We start from the raw sequence: 23,031 nt of genomic DNA, 5'->3' as shown, positions 1-23,031 counted from the left end.
ACCTTTCACTTTCTGTATGGGTCAGTAGAGTATTGAAAATAAAAACTCGAATTTAGTGTTATGTGTCGAATGTAAGGAGGTTGGGAAATGACACAAAAATAAAATGGAGAATGAGTTTTCTGGGTTTTAATTACCTGGTATGTGGGTACGTGAAACTGCGGAAAATAACCAAGTAACAAGACGATAACGCCTGTTATCCTCCTTGCATTCAACATCGTAACGAGTTTCCAAAACATATATTTAATTCGGCTTTATATTCAGAAATCTATCAAGGATACAGATTCAGGTCGACATGCAGGCATATTAACGCCAATTTACGCATGCTTAAGTACTGTGGTGGAGACACGCATTGATTGTTCCTACAACATGATGTAGCAATATGTGTCAAATGAGCGCATTGTTTTCGCGGTTCCTTCCGTCACTTTATCTCCGTTGTAATTGGGCAGTTGTACAAAACAAAGAGGCGTCAGGCGAGACTACGATTGGCTAATAGCGCGTTGAGGAAGCCAGCACAGCTGATAGCTGGGGGGGCTCGCCTCTCCCCTTCCAATGCACAGATTTGATTCCGATGCGTCGCGCACACCAAAGCCGAACGAAACGCCACCAGTCGAGCTGACGGCACCAGTGAAGTGACACACGCGTCAGGCACGCGCTTGCTGCTCGCACCCCCTCACCCCACCTATCGCGATTAAAACGATTTGTAGAAGGGGAAGGCGCACACAAATTCAAGTAAGTGTTATGCGTGGTGCTTGCTACTCTGTAACTTACGTGGAAAACGTTAGTGTTAGTGGCACGTTATTTTGCGACCAATTAAGGACGTATTGGTTGAGCGAAACAGTTATACGGGTAGCCTACCTATTAACGATGGTCTCTGGTTTTAGTCTGGTCTGTGTAGTCAGTGTCTTCAAACCAGCTGCTACTGTGTGTAGATTGTGCATAATTTGAACGCGGTTTTGATGGCATCGTGCTTTAAATTATTACCCACCAGAGAGCAACGTTTTGATTAAACGCGTAAATAAAGGGGAAAGTTTTTCTGCGTAGTGTGTACGACAGTCAGCGTGATCCAGAGGGACGTAACGGGATTCGGATTTTAAAATTTCTCTAGTAATTTCAGGGTAAAGACGTTGACTGTTCTGGGGCTACTTTCCCTCGCCTCGTGCGTCAAGACAGCGGTAACCTATGCTGGAAATCTCAGCCTGATATTGACCAAGAAGTTGACCGCTACTGCTTTGGATTTGCAGTTCTGTTTGTGTCTGGCTTACGTAACAGTGCAACCCAATATTTCCGTCGAAGACGAGTGAACGGAAATACTCATTGATCTGAAACGGCCAAAATGCATTGACACATTTTTGTATTTTTCAGAACCTAGACCTTACAGATAGCCAATTTTGGCGAATATGTTAATTTCCAGGCTTTTGTATATTCTCGGCACATTGTTGACATTTGTGAATGAGCAGAACGTGAAATTGAACACTTAATGTAAGGAGAATACTGAGTCTTTGATGTTAATATAGCTTGATCCCTGCGTGCTTACGCAACAGTTTGGTATGCTGGTTGGGAACTGGCCTGCAGTTCAGGTCTCTTGGAGGAGCCGCGATTCTCCTTAATTTAATCTCATGCCTTTCCATACATATCCACTCGATACATTTTTTTGAGCAATGTGCTTTTCTGTGTATGTTTTCTCTTTTTCTTTTTATTATATATATGGCATCGTGCCATATATATATATATGTGTGTGTGTGTGTGTGTATGCAAGTGCATTTTGTATTGAGTGCATTTCATTTCCATGTGTATGAAAAGACCCCCCCCCCCCCCAAACATGAATATTGTTCAATAGTGGCACTGTTTTTATATTCTATGAGAAAGGCATTTTTGACCTGAATTGCTTTAACAAGCATACAGGCTGTGTGAGAAACGCCGCTGTGCAAAATCAATCTGGGAGAATGTGACCTGTGATGAAGCCAACCAGAGTTTTGGCAGTTATGTTGTTATCAGAATTGAATTGGTGTTTTTTTCCATTTTAGTTTTGTTTCAAGCCGTCTTTGGTCGTTTATGGTTGGGAACATGGCAACAGGTCAAAAAATGGTAACTGATGTGGGGATGAAATGTTAGGGAAAAAACTGAATGTTTAACAGCTCTACAGACCATTAGTGCGTGTAAAATTTCTGGTCGTCAATCGAAGGAGTAGAAAAAAAAACTTGATTGCTGGCACTGCATCCAATGGATCTGGTCCTCTGTCTGCAACTGTTATGGGGGTCACCATGGCAACAACAGCAACAGCCTGGTGAGTTAGGTTTAAAATGCGGGGGGAGGGAAGAGCGCGGTGCGAGGGGAGGGGTTGGGGGTGATTGGTGATCCGTCATGCCAAAGCTTTACTCAGCCCAAGGGAGTCTTTACTGCCCACCTTCAAAATGTTTCTATTGGGGGGGGGTGGGCACAGAGGAGGACACGTGGAGCAGCAAGCTGCAAGGGATGAGAAGGGGTGAGCGAGAGGAAAAGAAAGAGAGAGTTCAGGAAAGAGGCTATGGTTATTTTTCTTGGAGGGTTTGGTTGGTTTTGGAGAGGTCAGTGCTGTACACAGTAGGTTGCCCCTCTCTCAGTCAATGGTGGTGCCAGTACTGTTCACTTTGATGTCCATCTTATTGGTTATGTATAGTTATATATATGCTATAGTTATATAGGCTACTTAAGCATTTCAGGCAAAGTAGCCTACCTTTTTCAAAGGGAACCTGCAACCTCTGAGTTACAAGCCCAGTTCCCTAACCATTATATTACCCCACCAGCTCTACCATTTTGGAGTCCCCCCCCGCCATATTCTGCACTACTCTTAATGGCTTGTGTGTGTGTGTGTTCCTCATATTGTTAAAGCACCTAATATAAATGCAGTTTTTTTTTTTTTTGCAAAGAATTGAAGAAGTATTAGTGTATGTAAATTAGCCCAGAGAGGCTTCTGCCAAGCTGACATCTTGTCATAATCATTCACACCTGGTAAAGAGACAGACATTTGAGAGAAATCAATGGAGGGGACTGTACAGTGTAGTGTACTGTACTGAGAATGAGGAGGGGGCCACATTGAGAGAGAGAGGAAGATATGATCAGCATTCAGCTACAGGAAATGAGTAGGTCAGATGGAAGGAGATAAAGAGGAAACTGTCCTTAAAATAAATTGAGTCTGCTTCAGTAAGAAAAATAACTGTAGAAAATAACTGTAGTAAATAACTGTAGAAACGGATTCTGTGTAAAACTTTGTGTTTAGTTGCTGCGGATTTAGAACGTCTGCTCATTGCCGGTAATGTAATGTCAGAGAAAGAAACTGCGGATGAGAGTGGAAGAGGGGTGAAAGACAGAAGGCAGAAGGCAGAAGTTGGGGAGTACAGTTGGAGGGAGTGATAGAGAGAGCATGAGGGAGAGGAGGGTGAAAGGAGAGGGCAGAGGCCAGGTCCACAGGGAGGTAGAAGAATCCCATGGTGCTCTCTGATTGGGCGACATGCTGCAGCGATACCCCCAGTGAAAGCTCTTTCCTGTTTCTGGGGCGGTTCCAGTAAACTCCTCCAGTGTCTCCAGTTTCAGACGGAAAACTGCAGAAAGCCTGCTGGTCAGATTTTTGTCAGACTTTAAACTTCCTCCTAGCAATTACTGGATGCACGAGTGAGAGAGTGAGTGAGAGAGAGAGAGAGAGAGAGCGCTAGTATTTTTACTTTGGCTATATTAGTAGTTTGTCTGTGTTCATAATTAATGTGTCTCCAGTGTATGAAAACCCCTACTGCCCAACTTTCTTGCTCTCTCTCTCTCTCTCTCTCTCTCTCTCTCTCTGTTTTGAACAGTCTGACAGAATGTAGACTGTCTTTGAATGTAGTGTGTGCACTTTAATTCATATTTGGCTGCATTGTGTGTCTGGGTCTGTGCATGTGTTATCTGATTCAGAGTTTCAGAGCTGAGGTAATGTGTGTGTCGGTGAGTGTGTGTGTCTCTGTGTGTGTGTGTGTGTGTGTTATGCCATAACTCAGAGGTTCAGCTGAAGTTTGGTTTATCCACAGAGACTCATACGTGCTAGCCGTGTCTAATCTCAGCCAGGGAGCCAAACCTATGCCAAGGTTAGAGTCTGCAGATAATACGGAGTCCCTGAAATTTCCCAGACATAGGGCCCAGAGCAAGCCCCGCCTCCACCGTGCCCCAGCCAGTCACTGACCAATAGCATTCATAAACACCTGCAGTACTCCGTGTCTGCCAAAGTAGAGCGATTTAGCGCATGTTTTTGAAAAAATATGAAACCATGCATGGGAAATTTCATGTCACTCCACACTGCGACTGTGAACATGATTTTGGAAAAAAAAAACTTTGTCTTAACTGTAACTTTTTATTAAATTGTTAGCACCTTGAATATGAAAGTGTCTGTGTATGTATGCCTTATGAAGGCCACATGAAGCTAGCAGAACCACGCTGCATACCAGACTTTCTGAAACGGCAGTGTCATATACACTTCCAGACCACGCTTAATGGCCCCGAATCTGTGCTTTATCAGGGCCTGTTTCAAAGAAGTGAGGCTCAAACCCCTCATTATCCAAGCAGAGTTTGGGTCCGTTCCTTTTCAGTCCAGTCGATCCAGGAAATTAATTTAAACTGAATTCATGCATTGAGAATTCCACATAGAACCTTTTGGGAAATTGGAAAAATTCCCCAAATCGTCTATGTGGAATTCTCAACTAACGGATTCACTTTAAATTCATTTCCTGGACTGAACTTGAATGGAGAAGTCCCTATTCCTGTGACCCACAGATGGCCTTGTGCATTATGGGGGACAGGAGACTGCGGGCGATAAGGGGTTAAACTGCAGCCTCACGGAGCACGTGCCTGACGGGACCCGGCACAGGTGCTGAAATATTCATAGAACGGAAGCGTGCGATGGTTTTGATGGAGGTTTAATATTTCATAGTGCCGTGGACAATGCGTTCTGAGTTCTGACTCTGTGTGAGGAGTGTGTTGAAATGTAACTGTTTACAGTACCTCTACGTTTTCACACTTTTGTGTTTTTGTGTCCATGTGGCTTTGTGTGTGTATGCTTGTGAGTGTGTGTGTGTGTGCATGATGTGTGTGTGTGCCTCTGTGTTTGCAGAAGCTTGTGTTTTTGCCTCTGTGTGTTATAGGTACAGTTGTGTGTGTATGTGTGTGTGTGTGTGTGTGTGTGTGCGTACCTCTGTGTTTGCACATGCTGGTGTTTATGCATCTGTGTGTTATAGGTACAGTTGTGTGTGTGTGTGTGTGTGTATGTATGTGTGTGTGTGTGTGTGCGTACCTCTGTGTTTGCACATGCTGGTGTTTATGCCTCTGTGTGTTATAGGTACAGTTGTGTGTGTATGTGTGTGTGTGTGTGTGTGTGTGTGTGTGTGAGCATGTATGTGTGTGTGTGTGTGTGTGTGTGTGCATGTATGTGTGTGTGTGTGTGCCTCTGTGTTTGCACAAGCTTGTGTTTTTGCCTCTGTGTGTTATAGGTACAGTTGTGTGTGTATTCACATACCTGTATGTACATATTTGTGTGTGTCAGTGCCTCTGTGTGCATTGAAGCCGGTGTGCGTATGGGGGGGCCTGTAGTGTTTATGTTTGTAACAGTCTGCGAGGGGGAAGTCTGTGTGACGATGAGAGAATAGCCTTCACTTCCCGTGTGAGCCCAGCCAAAAAGGAAGAGCCTCACTGGGAGGGGGAGGGGAGGATCCCCCAGAAGGACCTTTCTCTTCCCCTCTCTCTCATCTCTTCCATTCCCTCCCCCTCTCTCTATACTATCGAAAAGGGAGTGAATTGACAGAAACTGTTGCCGTGTTCTGATTTAACAGATTTTTTGACCCTTTGACCTTTTTTTAACCCATGACATCACACTCCGATTTAACTTGACCTTTGGTGAGCTTATGAACGTAGGTGTGGCTGTCTTAGCATTTCTCACCAGCATCCTGTATCTTTCAACAGGATGTGATGTCGTTGGTAGGGGGGTGGAGATTTCTGTTGTAGAGGAGCAGTTCTGAAAAGAGACCAATCAAAGCACAGCTGAAATAAGCACGGCGGCAGCACTTCACCTGAATGTGTCTGTGGCTCGTGGAGTGTGGTGGATACATGGATCTGTCTTAGTTGTAGCCTTTCACACTGGCGGCTTATAACCTGTGGCAGGATGTGATGCAATTGGTAAGTGACAGTATTTCCTGTTGCAGAGGATCAGTATTGTAAAGAGACATAATCAAATTTGCAGATTTTATTTATTTTTTGCCATTTTTCCCCCATTTTTTCCCCAATTTAGTGATTATACCAATTCCCTGTGTGAACCAGCCACAGTCCTGGTCAATGCGCTATCCTCTGTCGGTCTGGGGAAGTTGTAGACTACCACATGCCTCCTCCTCCATGCCGGTTGGATACTCCGAGTCACCAACCGCTTCTTTTCACCTGACAGCGAGGAGTTTCACTGGGAGAGCGTAACGCGTGCGGAGGTTCACACTATCTCCCCCAGTTCCCCTCCCTGCTGAACAGGTGCCCCGACCGACCAGTAGGAGTCGCTAATGCAACGATCAGGACTCATACCCTCACCGGCTTCCCCACCCGTGAACACTGCCAACTGTGTTCGTAGGAACGTCTGACCAAGCCGGAAGTACTGCTGCCAGGGATTGAACCCAGGTCTCTGCGGTGGTAGGCCAGTGCTTATACCTCTACACGGCCCCAAACTTGCTGAATTGAACGGCAGCTGAGTGTGGCGTACAGGCAGCAGTCCGGCAGAGCTCCAGAGGTACTGCAGGCCGCGTGTCCAGCAGGACCGCAGCGTCAGGCACGCAGTCGTTCGTCCGCTCTCCCCCGACGCTGCAGCCGCGCGGTTAGGGTTAGCGGGTTAGCGGGTTAGCGTTGTGCCGGTGTGCTGCGCAAACCTGGATCAAGCACTGCGTTCAGAATGGTTTAACCAGCATGACTCCCGCACAATACTGAGGTCTGTTTTCACCAATATTCAGAACACTCTTCAATCACGCAATTGTGTGTGGTGGTTAGTAACACGTTTCAGTTGAAAATCTCAAGGGTCTGCGATAGTGTGTTCTCATTGTGCCAGCATTTAAACAGTTAAATGTATTTGAAATATGAATTTGTATCCGGGGCTGGTGGTGTGGAGGGCATGGGGGGTGCCTGGAACCCAAGGGTTTGTGCTGAGGGAGGCAGAGGGGTGGGGGTTGGTTGGGGTGGGGGGGGAGTCCTGCTGTTGTACCCTTGAGTAAGGTCCTTAATCTGCATTGCTTCAGTGAACATCTGTATATGCATATCAACACCTTATAAAGATACAAGCTGTGAATCATCTCCCTGAAATAACTGGATGCGGTGTCCTGATAAGGGAAAGAACAGAGTGATGTGGGGCCAGTGTGTTTGTGAGAGAGAGAGGTTTGTAAATGCGCGGAATGGCTAGCTGGCTCTTTCAGGGTAAGCAGAGCAGAGGCTATTGTTCCAGACCAGGCTCGGCACAGTGGTTTGATGCGCTCCAGACTGTGGCCAGTATTGAGTCAAGATGGGATAAATGGCTCATTCCCTGCTCTAAACTTTCTGTTTTTTTATTGTGTGTGCAGAGTTATAGAAGTGTGTGTGTGTGTGTGCGTGTACATGCATGCATGTGTGTTAGTTTGTTTTTGCATTACTTACTGTGTTACTAACAGGCTTTCTGAGTTGGTGCAGTCATTTGGTGCACTCATAACTGTGGTCATGTGAGGTGTCTGCTCTGTGTGTGTGTGAGTGTTTGTGAGAGTGTTTGTGCGGTGTGTGGATCAATGTGTGTTTGTCCTGTTGGGTTTGTCTATCCCAGGAGTCACGGGGCATCATAAGACCCCATTTCTGCGGTAAATGCTGCACCTCCCCGCTCTCTGAGCCTGTCTTTGTCTTTGAGCTCCACCCGCTCTGCTATTGGTTAATCAGCCCGGGCTTTGTTCCCACCCCTCTTCTCCTGCAGCCCCACCCATGCTGCTTCCGCTGAGCGAGGATGGCTGACGGACAGGACTCCGTTCAGATCGGGGAGAACAGATTTGTCAGCAAGTAAGCCCCGGCACCAACCTGGCAACCCACCTGGCAACCCTCCCGGCAACCCTCCCGGCAACCCTCCCCACCACCTGCCGGACTGTGACAGTTACCATGCTTCTGGGCCATGACTCCCCCTTATCTCATTTTATTTGGAAATAAATATTATACAGCCCCGACCCCTCCTTTAAAATAAAGCCTAATATACATTCAGATGTTATTAAAATGTCTTTAATGTGTAAAAAAATAACCACACCCTCCCGCTAGTACAGTGCATGCAACAGCTGCAGTGTTTTAAAATGGCCGCTGATGGACGGTGTATATGCGGTAAGTTAATTTACCGTCCGTTACCGTCCGTCACCTCCCACCAGAAGCCCTTCCTCCTACAGGCCTTTGGACGAGCTGACCAGCGGGGCCTCGTCTGATGCTGTCGCACTCAGTATTAGTGCCTAAGCACCAAGAGAGGCTTGTTGCTAAAGGTGTTTGGGGCTTTTCAGTGTGGCCTTTGCAGCTAGTACTGTGGGTTCTGTGGGGCCGGCTCACTTCTGCAGGCTAGGCCCTGTGAGGACTGATGAGGCGGTGGTTGCGCTGTCTGTTGCAGGAGCGTTCTGCTGTCACACCTGAAAACCTACAACCTGTACTATGAGGGACAGACGCTCCAGCTCCGACACAGGGAGGTGAGACCCATGCTTCTCTTCGTACAGTGTTCCCTCGCTTTCTTTATTGCATGGTGTGTTCTCTCTCTTCCTCCCTCCCTCATTCCCTCTCTCATGCTTTCTCCCACTCTCTCTTTCTCATATTCACTTTTTTTCCCCCCAAATTTAAATCGGCACGACGTAAGAGATCTTGTATATACCAAAGCACAGATACATGTACAGACATGACACACAGCCATTAAGTAGAAAAATGAAATGGAGGATAAATGAACAAGTGATTCAATAAAATCCGTCACATGTTCTCTGTCTCTCTCACTCTCTTTATTTGTAAGACTAAAAGTAGCAGTAATTATAATGTTATTGATAAAATTAAGTTCTAAAAATAACTTTGTATATGCTAAATTATGCTATTTATTAACAATATTTACCCCATTAACCTTACAAACTGAAACTAGTGTGGATAAAACTCTTTGTTGACCATGGAACCTTAAAATGGCGGAACTGATTTATTCCTATTTTGGTGTGGTGCATGACTGTGGTCGTTCAGCGGTCTTGTGTGCAGTGTTGTGTTGTGTCTCGCCCCGGCCCACGCAGGAGGAGGACGAGCTGATCGTGGAGGGGCTGCTCAACATCTCCTGGGGCCTGCGACGGCCAATCAGGCTTCAGATGCAGGACGACAAGGAGCGAATCAGACCGCCTCCCGCCTCCACATCCTGGCACTCGGGCTGCAATCTGGAGGCTCAGAGGTCAGAGGTCAAGGTTCAAATGGGGAAGTTGGCTTGTAATCGGTACACAGGAAGTGCTGAGATGGGGTTGAACCGCGGGCAAAAGGCAAGCTGTGCATAAACAGCAGCACTGTGCAAAGAACCCACAGAACTCCTGGCTTCCTCTGTTCCCTTTGCTCAATATGTACCAGTGTGTGCATAAAAGCTGTATTTATGGATCTGTTTGTGCAGGTATCAGGTGGGTCCAGAAAAATTCTGAATGAGTAAAATAAAATCAAGATTGACATTACATTAATGAAGTGCCTGGATGACTTTACTGTTCACAGGGTAAATAGAGAGGATGGTAGGGAGTATAAACATACAAAGATGAAGTATGTTGAAGGCAGTATGCTGAAACTGATGAATCTCGTTGTTTTATCTTTTATAGTAAACAGGACAAGTGTGAGGTGTGAATGTCTGTGTATTCATGTTACCTTCGACAGCTTCCAATCCCACCACCCCTCTTTCTCTTCCGTCTTTCACTTGTTCTGTTCAGTTCAATTTAATGGTGCTTTATTAGCAGAGCAAAAGTGTTGCAAAGCAGTCATATACAAATATGAAATGGTTCATATATTCCTACTATTATGCGACTTATAAACAGGCATAGGCAAACAAAGCTGTTCTACTTTTAAGGGAAAATTGATGACCATCAGGACCCCCTCTCAGTTCCAGTTCAATAAGCTTTTTTTGGCATGAAATACAGAAATGCACAAAGTGTATCGTGCAAGGAGTGTGCTGTATACAACAGTATTTATTTAACTAATGATCGTGAGACATAATCATTAGCTATTATGGTGGTGAGGATCACAATGAGCTTAAATAAATCTCTCTCCCCATCCACAGTAAAGAGGGTTCCCAGCAAGCCCCGCCTTCCGTCGAGGTGACAGAGCCAGAGGGCCAATCGAACAACAGCGCTGTGAAGAAGGAAGCAGAGACAGGTCAGAGTGAGGGCGTTTTCGTTGCGCTCAGAGGCGGGTGCAGATCAGTTGACTGGCAAGTTTTTTTTTTTTAGCTGTACTCGAGAAGCAGCCTTTTATACCCCGTGTATCCATCTCTGTTGCCGACCACCTCATATTATTTGGGATGTCCTGTATTTCAACCATAAATGCTATGTTCCAAACGGGATATTTAGGGAGTTTTACACATTTGTTCAACCTGAAACGCTGTTAGTACTCTGTTGGTGTTGCAGTCATCTTATTGATTCCGCCTGTGAAGAACGCACTCACGCACACACTGACTGACTGACTGACTGACTGACTGATTGTCTGTCTGTTCCTTTGTCTGTCTGGGGAAGGAGAGGAAGAATCCCCACAGCTCCTGAGGACTAAAAGTGATGCAGGGGTGTGGAGGCGGGGCCCCCGGCGATCGCCTAGCGACCAGCGGCGAATCAGACGCCATCGATTCTCCATCAACGGCCACTACTACAACCACAAGGTAACAGCACAGGATGCGAATGTGTGTGTGTGTGAATGCACTGCACTATTCAGCTTGGAACAGCAGGATTCACCCTGAGGTTTACAGCAGTGCACATTTCACTGTGATAACTGCAGAGGTCTGGTCTTCAGTTCTGGATCTTGTGTTGCATGGAAACAGACACCTCTAAATTTTGTCTGTCTGTCCCCCTCTCATTTTCTCCCTAGAATCATTCATTTTTTATTGTAGCACAAAGCAAGTCATTTTTTTAAATCAAAATCATAAGACGATGAATAGTATCATGAAACTCTCTCTCCCTCTCTCTCCCCCTCTCCCTCTCTCTCTGGCACTCCCTCTCTCTCTCTCTCTCCCTCTCTCTCCCCCTCTCCCTCTCTCTCTCTCTCTCAGACAGCAGTGTTCACCCCTGCGTACGGCACTCTGACGAACGTCCGCATCAACAGCTGTATGACCACCCCTCAGGTCCTGCGCGTGCTGCTCAGCAAATTTAAGATCGAGAACAGCCCCGACGACTTCGCCTTGTACCTCGTGCACACCAGTGGCGGTCAGTGCCTGCTGCCCGCATCTGCGCGCATGCGTGCGTGAGTGTGTGCACGTGTGTGTGTGTGTGTGTGTGTGCATTTTTACACTGCAGTTTGTAACACTGCATGTATGTGTGTGTTTATGTCTGTGTATGTGTGTATTACTGTCTGTTTGTTTGTGTGTATTTGTTTATAGCGGCTTGTAATACTGTGTGTACGTGTGTGTTAGCAGTATGTGTGTGTATGTGTGTGTGTATGTATGTGTGTGTTTAGCAGTGTATAACAGCGTGATTGTGTGTGTTTGTTTATAGTGGCTTGTAATTCTGTGTGTGTGTGTGTGTATGTATGTGTGTGTTTAGCAGTGTGTAACTGAGCGTGGTTGTGTGTGTGTTAGCAGTATGTGTGTGTACGTGTGTGTGTGTGTATGCGTGTGTTTAGCAGTGTGTAACTGAGCGTGATTGTGTGTGTGTATGTGTGTGTACGTGTGTGTGTGTATGCGTGTGTTGAGCAGTGTATAACAGCATGATTGTGTGTGTGTTTAGCAGTGTGTAACTGAGCGTGATTGTGTGTGTGTTAGCAGTATGTGTGTGTACGTGTGTGTGTGTATGTGTGTGTTTAGCAGTGTGTAACTGAGCATGATTGTGTGTGTGTTTAGCAGTGTGTAACTGAGCGTGATTGTGTGTGTGTTAGCAGTATGTGTGTGTATGTATGTGTGTATGTGTGTGTTTAGCAGTGTGTAACTGCGCGTGATTGTGTGTGTGTGTGTGTATATATGTGTGTGTTTAGCAGTGTGTAACTGAGCGTGATTGTGTGTGTGTTAGCAGTATGTGTGTGTACGTGTGTGTGTGTGTATGCGTGTGTTTAGCAGTATGTGTGTGTACGTGTGTGTGTGTGTATGTGTGTGTTTAGCAGTGTGTAACTGAGCGTGGTTGTGTGTGTGTGTGTGTGTTTCTCCCAGAGCGAGCGAAGCTGAAACGCAGCGATCATCCCCTGGCGATTCGTGTGCTCCAGGGCCCGTGCGAGCAGGTCTGCAAGGTCTTCCTCATGGAGGAGGACTTGGGAGAGGAGGTCACCTACGACGTGAGACTCTTTTACCCACTTTAACCCTGGGGCCATGTGACCTGGGACCATGTGACCCGAGACCATGTGACCTGGGACCATGCGACCTGAGACCATGTGACCTCGTTTCCATTTGACCCTTTCGATCCCCAGATATTCAATCCCCTACCTGTCTTCCAGCCCGTCTGCCTCTTATTTACAGGAAGTTCCTGCTGGTAGTAGGAGTTTCCTGTGCTAACGGTACAGGATGTCCACTGCTGCAGTATTGTCACAAATTCAAATTAGAATGTTAAGAATACAGAGCTGGGTTTCTAGTGGGTCTATAGCAGCGTCTGTCCTGCATTGAACTGCCCTAAACGGGTCGCCTTGGTGTTTATTCAAGCAGCCTGTAGGCGAAATTACACAAAAAAAACAAACACCTGTAAAACAAAATGAGACATGGTTTGTGCAGTTTGAACTGCGAAGTAAAATTCTGAAAAACCTTTTATGTAGTCACAAGATATAAGTAACACCAGTGAAAAAGGATGGTGCAAGCATTACTGAGTGAATGTATAAAAGTCATTTAAATACAACGAGGGGGCATTTGTGTGGATTCCTTTAGTTAAAGGGTTAATATTGTGCTCTAAGTTTGGACTGACAAAAACCCTGTGTAGAGTCTGAGATGTGATTCTTGGACCATGTGACCCAGTGATCCTGAGATCATGTAATCATGAAACCTTTCTCCGCACTTCCTCAGAACACATGGGTGATCTGGTTCAATGTCTCTATCTGTTTTGCTTGTTCTCGATCTCAGAGTGACTCCTTAAGTATGGTAACGCTTTGCTTCGCCTACAGGTGGCGCAGTACATCAAGTTTGAGATGCCGGTGTTGCGGAGTTTCATCACCAAACTGAAGGAGGAGGAGGACAGGGAGGTACAGAAGCTCAGAAAACGGTAATTCCCTCTCTACCGATAACGAAATCCCGACCAAGCACTCACAATATTCACTGTGGAACAGGGAAAATTACCTTACATTTGAAAGAGCAGGAAAATGTTTTATCTTTAGGAGCAGAACCATGATACTATACTTGAGATTATACTTGTGCTCAAAAAGATTTTTAAAAACTCATTTTATTGAATTTTCAAATGCATATGGAACCTTTTTTACAACTATACAGGGCTCCTACCAGTTTTTAGGCATAGTTGAAGACTGGCATAGTGCGTTTGACGTCACCTCAGGGTTGCAGAACCATGTTCTGTCCACCAGGGGGAGACATACATTAAACAAAATTAATTCTGCAGCAGTACAACTAGATCCTACAAATGTTCTAAGCTCTCTCTCTCACTCTCTCTCTCTCTCTCTTCTTTACCTCTCTCTTGTCTCTCTTCCACTCTTGTTTTTTTCAGGTACAAATTATTTCGCTGTATCATTGAGAAGCAGTTGCAATCTCTGACCGAGCGGTCCACCTATGTGTGACCCCGCCACACTGCAGGAACCCCAAGAAAACTCTGCCTTAATTGGGTTTCTCACCCTCCTTCCATCCTTCCACCTGGTTCCTCTTACCTTCTATCCCTTCTCCATACAGTCTCTCCTTCTCCTTTTTTTCGCTCTGTTTTAGACTCACCCGGTACAGGTGAGGAGCAGTGGCAGTACTGGTGCAGAGCAATAACGCCCGTTATGACACCAATGTCAGAAAAGAAAGACGTTTCCTATAGCACTTTTTTCCCATGGGACTTTGCAAATATATATACGGTGACTAACCCAGCCAATCAGACTGTCCTCCTGCAGGAGGGCAAAAGCACATTCCCCTGAGCTGATTCTGCCTAGCTCAAACTGCCTCTCTGTCAGGTCAGGGCAGGATTAGGTCCACTCGCGTTACCACTGAGCTGCTTCTACGTATCTCCGCTACGGAACAGGCTCTCTCAATGTTTACACTTTGGAAGAGGCTTTTCAGAGGTGTTAAGCTGTAAAGCAGGCTCACTTAACTGTCGCACTGCTGGAACAGGCTTTTCTGAGCACCTACACTGAGGACAGGCCTGCTGATCTCAGCCGCGGCTTGGCTCGCTTTCCAGTAACCTCTCAGCCCTGTGGTCCTCGCTGGCCAAGGGGGACAGATGTGCTGTCCATCTAGGACTGTCCTGTGACGGACAGGAGATGGTGTCCAATCAGGAGGTTCTCGTTCCACACTCAGTTTGGGCACCCCCCTGACCCCAGGCTCTTCCAGCGAATGCAGGCCGGACCAATTCTTCCCATTCCAAAGCACATGACCCTCCACTCCATCTCTGAACCCCAAGCCTGGCCTATGTTTTTGGGGGTGGGGGGTTCGTTTTCTGACAGAATCCAGCCAAGCACATTACCTTATGATGGCACAAAATAAAAACACTGCTATTGCAAAGATGGCTCCACAAAGAAGATTATAGAGACAGTTGGATTTAGAGGAATGTGCAATGTTTAAAGCAGGGATCTTTCACCCTGATTCTGGGTCTGTTGGTGTACTTTAGCAATTAAAGAGGCCTTGTGGGTCTAAATTGGGTGCTGATTTTTTTAGGCAAAAACAAACGCAGGAAACCCCACAACTCTCCAGGATCAGCATTGAGGACCCCTGTTTTTAAAGATTACGTTTGTGTGTGTGTGTGTGTGTGTGTGTGTGTACTGTATGTGTGCACACACTCCTGCCCACACGTATGTTTATTTTGATTGCAGAAACTGATCAAGTTCAGTTGAAAAGCATTTTGTGGATATTGTGTAACCAGCTATACAAAGAGATCTGTGGAGCTGATGGCCAAAATAATAGATTTTCTATTGTGTTTGCGCATGTTTGCGTCTTCTTGTGTTGTTCGTGTAGTTTATTACGGACTGTTATTTCTGTTTATTTTTATTTTGTATCTTATGAATATTTGTGTGCGTTGGTGTGTTTTTTAATACCGAGAAGACCTTTTATTTCTTCCATGTTAAGGACAATGCCTTAAATATGAATGCTTTTGATCTGTCGGATGATACGTTGATTATTTAAAATGTAATAAATATGTGTGCCTGGCAGAGTCCCCTGGATGTTTGTCGTGTTTTGTTCTCGGATCAGGTCCGCTGTTTTTTTCCTGACCGCCATTCCTTTTGTTTCCATCCGCTGTATAGAAACCTTAGTCTCCATCAAACATGTATGCTCGCTGCCATTGCCGTGGCAACAACCACGGGGGCGTGCGAAAGCGAGGGAAATAGGGGGGGGGAGAGCGAACGGGAGATGGAGAAATAAGGACACGGTACGGAGCGGTACAGAAAGAGCGAGAGAGGGAGGGAGGGAGGGAGGGAGGGATGGAGAGAGAGTAAAATGCAGTTTGCGAAGGAGAACTCGAGTGGCGGGGAAGAGGGTAGGAGGAGGAGCCAGGCGGCTCAGTCTCGTCGTGGCTATCGATTTAAAACCAATCAGAAGGTGGGAGGAGCGGCGCTCGGGGGGCGTGGTCTGGAAATGGTGAACACGATGCCACACCCCCCCCGCTTTCCCACCCGGCAGCGGATTGGCCTCGGCAGTTTGAGTGACAGCTTCAGCCAAACAAAACCCACCCAGAGAAACAGCGATTGGTTACAAACTGAAGCACAGATCTCCAGCACCATCATCTCCAGCTTGACTCCGCTTCGGATAACGGACCTTGACAACGGGTAAAGGCTCCATTCCTTTTCTTCAGTCGTTCTGAATAGAAATTGAGCTGATTTGTGGATATTCTTGGTTTAATGGATTTTTTTTAAAGCCTTGCTTTTAGATCTGGTAATGTATCATGTGTTTACCATTACTCATTTTAGTAGACTTATTTTATTTTGTAATTTATTATTACTATTTCATTTTTTTTTTTTTTTATTTCTCTGTTTTTTACAGTTTTTTTATATGATAAGGTACTATACAAAGAAAGGTTAGGATCATGATTATTATTATTATATATTTTTGCATTTCCGCACTATAATGGAACCATCTCCATTGTCATCCAAAAATGGAATCAAATTCTTAGTTCGGATTTTGTTTTGTAGAAGTGAGAGATGGTGAGACATAATAGATTTGTCCGTTCGGGCACCGATGGACAAACCCACATCTCAATTAGCACATCTCTCAGTGCATGCTGTGAGTTTACTACATTTCGTACTACGCCACAATACAATGATGACGTCTTCAGATCACGGGGGCACAATTTGGGAAGGATCGGTTAATAGTTCAGCAAAACTGAGGGGAAAAATCCAGACTGCGAAAAGTGCAGCGGAGTGGCACTTGTCTAGATTGTACTGTACGCACGTTGCTGTGGTCTGTTTTTGTCTGTGGCCGCGTTGTTTGTTACAGAAAGGGCGGCGCATGGTGTTTCTGTGGGGCAGTTAAGCGTGTAATTGGTTCTAATCCTGGTCTGAATGGTGATGGTCATTCCTGGCTGTGGTTGGGTGGGCTCTGAGAGGGCTTGTGTCTGTTCTGTTCAGCACTGATTTGTTGGGTTTAGATTTTTTTTTAAAGTTCTGAAGGCACTGTATATATACTGTACAATATATACATAAAATAAACTGAAATGCACTGATTAATTGACGAAACCTCTAATAGAACCTAATAGGCACTTTCCACTTCATGAATTGAATGCCAGTTCATTCCGTGCATTTATTGGTCTGAAATTAAATTGACATCGACCCTGATATACACATATCTCATGTCATAACCTCGTGTGAAATTTTGTCCTAATTGTTTCCCTGATGCAGAACGATTCCCCAGTCATGATTGGCCACCGCAGACTCCTCCTCCTCCTCCTGTGGATGGTCATGTTGCTCATGGCGACACTGTGCCCTGGTGTCCAGCCCAAGCGTGGGGGCGGAGGCAGGGGCAGGGGCAAAGGGGTGGGCCTGGGCGCGAAGGCCCCGCCCTCTCAAAGCCGCGGGTCCTCCAGGCAGGGCCTGAAGCTGGCGGGGGCGGCGGCCGCTGGGGCGCTGGGCGGGGCCGCGCTGGGGTACGGGCTCGGCTCCCTGGGGCGGCCCCGCTACGGCTACGGCTACGACGGCGACTCGTCCGAAGAGGACCGGCGCTTCTACTACGCCAACGGGCCGGGCTACCAGAACCGCTCCGACTGGCGCCAGTACAGAGGGGCCTCCAGCGCCGGACCGTTACCCAGCGTGCCCCTGGTTCTGGGGTCGGTGGCGTCGGTGGTGCTGGGCAACTGGATCAAGGGGATCTGAAAAGGTCCTCTCTTTCAGCACTAGCGAAACTACGACCACAACTCCCCCTAGCAGCAGGAGGACCAACCGGCTCAAAATGGAACACCAGTGCAGGTGTACCGGGCCAGGCCTCCAGCCTGATTGCCTTCTTACTATACCTGCCCCTACCACCCCCGTTTCCTTAAAGACCCTGGGTAATTACCTTTCTATACATTTAAAGTGTATGCTACGCCTTAAGAAAAATACATAAATTTACAGAAAAATGACCATATTTACCTTTTACAAATGTATAAATAGGAAGACAATAAAATGTCCTTTTGACCTAAAGCGAAGTATTTCTCAACAGGAGAGCTATAGAGCTGGGGGGGGGGGGGGTCATGTTCCATCTGTAATGAATATTCACGTTGGATAGATAGCCCAACAAACAGACTCGCGTTTGCATTGAGTTTGCTAGCTGGTAGAACATGCAAGGGGAACACCAACCCTTACACACAAATTCATGGAGGTGCCGATACTAGTCAATCTCAGTGACAGGACCACCACCACCGCCTCTGCCTCCAGAGCAGGATCCTGTCTGGGTAGCTAGCAATTTAGGACAGCAAGCTACTGATGCCTGACAACTGTTGTTTGTCATCAAGCCCTTCTATGAAAGTCCTTACAGTAAATTTTAAAAAAAGATGTTAGATTACTTTCTAGTTCGCTTATTTTCATTACACTATACGATAAGTCGTATCATGTCATGTCCAGAATGAATATGTTGATACAGTCAACAAACATGATTCCTGTAACATTAGTCCCTATAGTACAGTCAGTACTGGTCAAGTGCTAAACAAGCATATTAACAAATTTAGGCAATGACTGCTGATTGGTGAACAAAAAAAATCTTGTTGATGACATCAGTTCTTCATCAACCAATACCAAATCCTTCAACAATATCCTTTCAGGATTATTAAGAAATAAATAAATACATAAAATAAATGAAAACAAAATAACAAGGGCTTAATGTGATAGTATTTATTTTCCTTGGTTCTTTGTTTTTAATGTAAGCATAAAAAATAACTATTTTGATTACACAGGGTCTTTAAACACTTTTTAAACATTCTATATCAAAAGAAAACATTAGTGGGTGTGTACATGTGTTACACTTCTGGATAATGCTATTTTGTATTTATGACATTCTTTTTTGAATACGGTATCTTAAGAATATTAACTAACGTGCTTTGGTGTATTTACAGTAAGAGTTTGGCACAGTTTTAATCTGAGTGGTTTGTGTGTGTTTTTTTATTTATTATGATTTTGGCTGTTTTCTGTGTGTGTGTGTGGGCGTGTGCGTGCCTGTGTGTGCACGTGCGTGTGCGTGTGTGCAGAAATGTGCAGTTTACATTTCAATTATTTTTCTTTTATATGTAATGTATCGCTAGCATAAGGCACGAGGCCAACTCAAACACACGTATACTTCAGTACTTATTTTGTGTTCGGGTGATTTATTACATTTTGTGAAGTCCAAAGTTTTTGTGAAGTTCAAATGACTGTTTACAATACTCTTCAAACACATATCTGCCCTGCATGTCTATGCTTTGAGAAATCTTGTCATATGCTCTTCACATTTAACCTTGGGTTTGTTTTAATAGATTTTGAGTGAGGTTCCAGTCAAATACAGCATGTGTAGTGGAAGAAGGGCCATCCTCTGGACGTTGTATTTATTACGTTAACTCATCACAATTCAGTGCATTTCATTATTTCATGAACACAGTGAGAATCTTATTCAAAGCGCAAATAACTGCCCCCTTAATAGCTGTGTTATTGCTTACAATTAACATGTAGTGATATGGCAGACGCTTTCAGTCGTGCAACTGCTGGGCACATTTAGAATCGAATCGGTGCTGTCGCTGAGACGCGCGGCACAAGCGTGAAGCCAACGGGCATCTCTTTATTCAGCATCCTATCATTGCGCTTGATCTTGCCCGAGCTCATTACAATTGTAAATGCATTATTACGTCATAAATGGGCCTGCTCTGCTTTTCGTTGTGCTCTGTGACAATCCTGTTGTGAGCGATGTTATTCTGTTACAAAGCAAGAGATTGAATTTGTTGCCATTTTCGAATAAAAATAACTTTTTGCGGAAGAGCATTTGCTGAACCTGTCTTTTTGCATCATGTCGTTCGCATTCAATTTAAATCTGTTTTTGAACTATATAGTATAGTTGTTTTTATTTTTCAATTTATATTTTTTATTCCTTGTCTTCTTTTTTTCAATTAGGGGTATTTTTAATAAATGGTCAGTCACAGGAAATGTATTCACTCATTAGCTGGGTCGTAGGCTCATACATTTTGTGTGCAACCTGTTTTGTGCACACGGTGGGTGTTTTTATCCAAAGCGGTGTGAGCAGCCGAAGGTGTTCGGTTCGCCATCTGTCACCAACAGATTTTTGCACTGTTTGCGGTTGACCCCACGAAGCCAGGTCCAGAAGGCGCGGTGTCGTGTGAACGTTAATCATGTATCCCATGAAGCAATAATGACGTTTCAAACCTAACTAGGACACACGTGATGTCTTTTTTTTCTCTTTTTTTGCACTGATAATTAAGAATGTAAAATATTTCATTTTCTAATTTTGAGCCAAGTGATTTTAATGATGATGACCTCATTGGTGAGAGTTTTCTCTCTGGGTGTATCTGTGTCTACTCTGTGGTACTGACAGTTCGTGTGGTTCATTCATGCGTCTCTGCTCTCTTTCACCTGCGTCCTCGTGTCCTTTAGTCAGTTCTTGTGCTTTCTGCAAAAGGAACTTGTTACCTAGCAACCCAATAATCTTTGCCAGCTGAATTCTGTAGCCTACTTGGTAACGTTGCTGTGGTTACTTTCTCCAGTGATAGTCGTCAGAGACAGTTTTAGCAGAGACTGCTCAGGTGGTAGCATTAGCTGTAATGCTCGTATAAATTAACCCCAAATGCAGATGCCAAATCTGGCCATTTCTCGCCCATTCATTTATTGAGGGCTTTATAACTCCAGATGTGAGCACCACAAACTTGGAAAATGGCTTAAAATGAAGCAAGACACCGTTTACAACACTACGCCACTATACTACCTACACTGATATGTATGTATTGATACACTGATACTGCCCAGGGTACACTAACAATGCCCCTACTAACACCTATTTAGCCCCCAGTGCAAGTATGCTGACCATTATTAGCAAAGGCTAACATTTCTCTTACGACCAATGCAAATATAACAATATCAAAAATATGACAGCGTAAATAATTGAAATGTTGCAAGCAGTAATTTGCCATGTTCGGTATGTATCCTCGCTAGACTTCATGCTGCCTCTTCCTCTTCTGATCCATACTCCAACGCATGGTCAAATGTTACCTTAGCTATGCTGATGAGTTGGCAAAATGAGTGAAATCTTCCAAAAACGGAAGGAAATGAAAAAACAACTACACCACAAAAATGCTTGTTTATTACGGTGTAATGTTACGGTTGAATGCGAAAAGTTTGACTGCGAAATACTGTCCGCTACTGGATAAAAGAGTTATCAATCAAACCAGAACAAACTCAAGAGTTATGGCGTAAAAAGCAAGTGTGGTTTTGCGCATGGCTGATGTAATTTAAATGACCAATGGATCCTGTAATGGACATCTTTACTTGTGAAAGCAACGGTAAAATTCTATATTTATTCCATATTTAGTCGCAGTCGCAGCTATTGATAGTAGAACGACTTGGTATAATTACACAAGAATTCCACTTGTTTATTTCGCTATTCAGAGAACAGGACCTCAGCCACTAAGTGTAACAGATGTCGTAAAATTCTAAGATAGCTTTACTTCATTATCCTCTGTAGGACCCATTCCTAAAATGGGAAATATTTAAGTTAATATTACTACACTATTTTGTATTTCATGATTCTGTTAATGCTTACATCAGAATATCTGCAAAAAGAGATTAAAATGTGATTTAGTAACCTTTAAAATAATGCTCTTCTCTGATTGGTGAAGACTGTAGCTACACATGGCGTCATCACGTCCCTTAGTTTGTTGCTAAAGTGGACACATTGAAAGGCTTGCTGAAGAAGATTGGCGTGCAAAGGATGGGATCGTTCTGCAGGTGAGGATCTGATTGCTTGGAAATTAGTCAGACTTCAGATCTCAGGAAAGAAGCAACGCTAATTGCTAAATGAAATTCTTACGTTTATGTTTGGGAATATTCCAAGCAGATGTCTGTAACGTTCTAATTGCTACGTTCAAGCGAAATGGAAGGAAGCCATTCAGTCAATACCCCCATAGCCACATACTAGATTTGCCATCACGTTAGATTAAGGCTACGTGTACACCGCAGTTCTTGATGCCCAGTTCCAATTTTATACCAGCTGTTTACTATACTTTTAAAAGTGACTCATACCACATATCTGTGTTCACACAGTTTAACCTACACTTGAAGCAACCCGCACGCATTGGCCTACAGGGAGGGCTTAGTTACGGATACGAAAGTGAACAACCACACTGCCATAGCCATATCGCCAACTGCAACGGTCAGAAAACATAAGTGATAATTCAAGCTACTTTGTTTCGAAGCATCTTTGGTCCGTAATCAACATCCGCTGTATTATGGCCTGTATCGACTTTTAAGAGGCACATAACCACGGTATTCGCCCATTGGCCTGAGCCTTCATCCTGCATTTAATTTATTTTAACATTCAACGTTGCCGGTGGAGAGTGGATGTGCATGTAATTACGTCACACCTAATTGAAATGCGAAAAAAAGTATGAAAATATCGCAATGCCCGGGAAATGAAGTGTGTTTAAATAAGTCACATGGTATTCGTTTCCTATTGGATTTCCACATATGAATGTGACCCCAGACAGATCTGAAAATGTTCGATTCCCTGTGCTTTCCCCCCCGCATTCATAATACATATCTGATTTGTGCCTCGTGTGAGCAAAAAAACGGAATTAGGTCACTTTAACCAGATGATGTAAATCGTAGCCTAAGAAACTAGAGAAAGGTTTGCTGGAGAGTATTCGGGCATGCCACAGCTCTTTTCACATATATATATATGTATGAAGAGCATATATATATATATATATATATATATATATATATATATATATATATATATATATATAGTGGATATAATTAAGAAGAGTAAGAAACTGTTGAAATTTTGGAATTAAACTACTTTTACGTGCATTGAGACCGACAAGCTTAACGCAAACGTAGCGCTTGACGGCCACAAGAGAGAGCGCACGCCCCTTTTTAAAACTATTGAATAAACAATATATAGACTCAAAAAATGAAAGCTCTGCTTTGTCGTGGACTGATAGAAATTTAAAGACTGAAGGAGAATGAAGCGAATGCGGAAGAGGAAGTATTGCGTGTGTTCAAATGGCTTAGTTGAGCTTGAAAGGCTTCATCAAGAAATATTAGCCG

The 23,031-nt window shown here is 44.5% G+C and overlaps 2 protein-coding genes across 4 annotated transcripts; both read left to right on the top strand.

Moving 5' to 3' along the window:
* Window positions 1-503: 503 nt before the first annotated feature.
* On the top strand, window positions 504-14,497 carry LOC118213352 (ras association domain-containing protein 2-like). 2 transcript variants are annotated; one of them, XM_035392261.1, is made up of 10 exons: window positions 504-729; window positions 7,958-8,040; window positions 8,624-8,699; window positions 9,273-9,424; window positions 10,286-10,380; window positions 10,737-10,876; window positions 11,264-11,417; window positions 12,353-12,474; window positions 13,288-13,385; window positions 13,839-14,497. In XM_035392261.1, the coding sequence occupies exons 2-10, from the start codon at window positions 7,988-7,990 to the stop codon at window positions 13,906-13,908; spliced, it is 960 nt and encodes a 319-aa protein (XP_035248152.1). In that variant the 5' UTR covers window positions 504-729; window positions 7,958-7,987; the 3' UTR covers window positions 13,909-14,497. The 2 variants fall into 2 exon arrangements, with proteins under 2 accessions (XP_035248152.1, XP_035248153.1); XM_035392262.1 differs by lacking the exon at window positions 504-729 and adding an exon at window positions 7,219-7,847.
* A 1,285-nt stretch (window positions 14,498-15,782) lies between these two features.
* sprn2 (shadow of prion protein 2) lies at window positions 15,783-18,080 on the top strand. 2 transcript variants are annotated; one of them, XM_035390152.1, is made up of 2 exons: window positions 15,783-16,192; window positions 17,155-18,080. In XM_035390152.1, exon 2 carries the CDS (start codon window positions 17,170-17,172, stop codon window positions 17,623-17,625), a length of 456 nt encoding a protein of 151 aa, XP_035246043.1. In that variant the 5' UTR covers window positions 15,783-16,192; window positions 17,155-17,169; the 3' UTR covers window positions 17,626-18,080. The 2 variants fall into 2 exon arrangements, with proteins under 2 accessions (XP_035246043.1, XP_035246042.1); XM_035390151.1 differs by having other exon boundaries at window positions 15,795-16,086.
* Window positions 18,081-23,031: the final 4,951 nt, after the last annotated feature.

This window comes from Anguilla anguilla, chromosome 14, assembly GCF_013347855.1.
Source record: "Anguilla anguilla isolate fAngAng1 chromosome 14, fAngAng1.pri, whole genome shotgun sequence".
Lineage (NCBI taxonomy): Eukaryota > Metazoa > Chordata > Actinopteri > Anguilliformes > Anguillidae > Anguilla > Anguilla anguilla.
This window is presented reverse-complemented; position numbering and strand designations above follow the sequence as displayed.

Coding starts and splice junctions, on each gene's coding strand:
- LOC118213352 (XM_035392261.1), top strand. CDS start 7,988: ATGGCTGACGGACAGGACTCCGTTCAGATCGGGGAGAACAGATTTGTC. Junction 8,700..9,272: donor TCCAGCTCCGACACAGGGAG/GTGAGACCCATG, acceptor CGGCCCACGCAG/GAGGAGGACGAGCTGATCGT. Junction 10,877..11,263: donor GCCACTACTACAACCACAAG/GTAACAGCACAG, acceptor TCTCTCTCTCAG/ACAGCAGTGTTCACCCCTGC.
- sprn2 (XM_035390152.1), top strand. CDS start 17,170: ATGATTGGCCACCGCAGACTCCTCCTCCTCCTCCTGTGGATGGTCATG.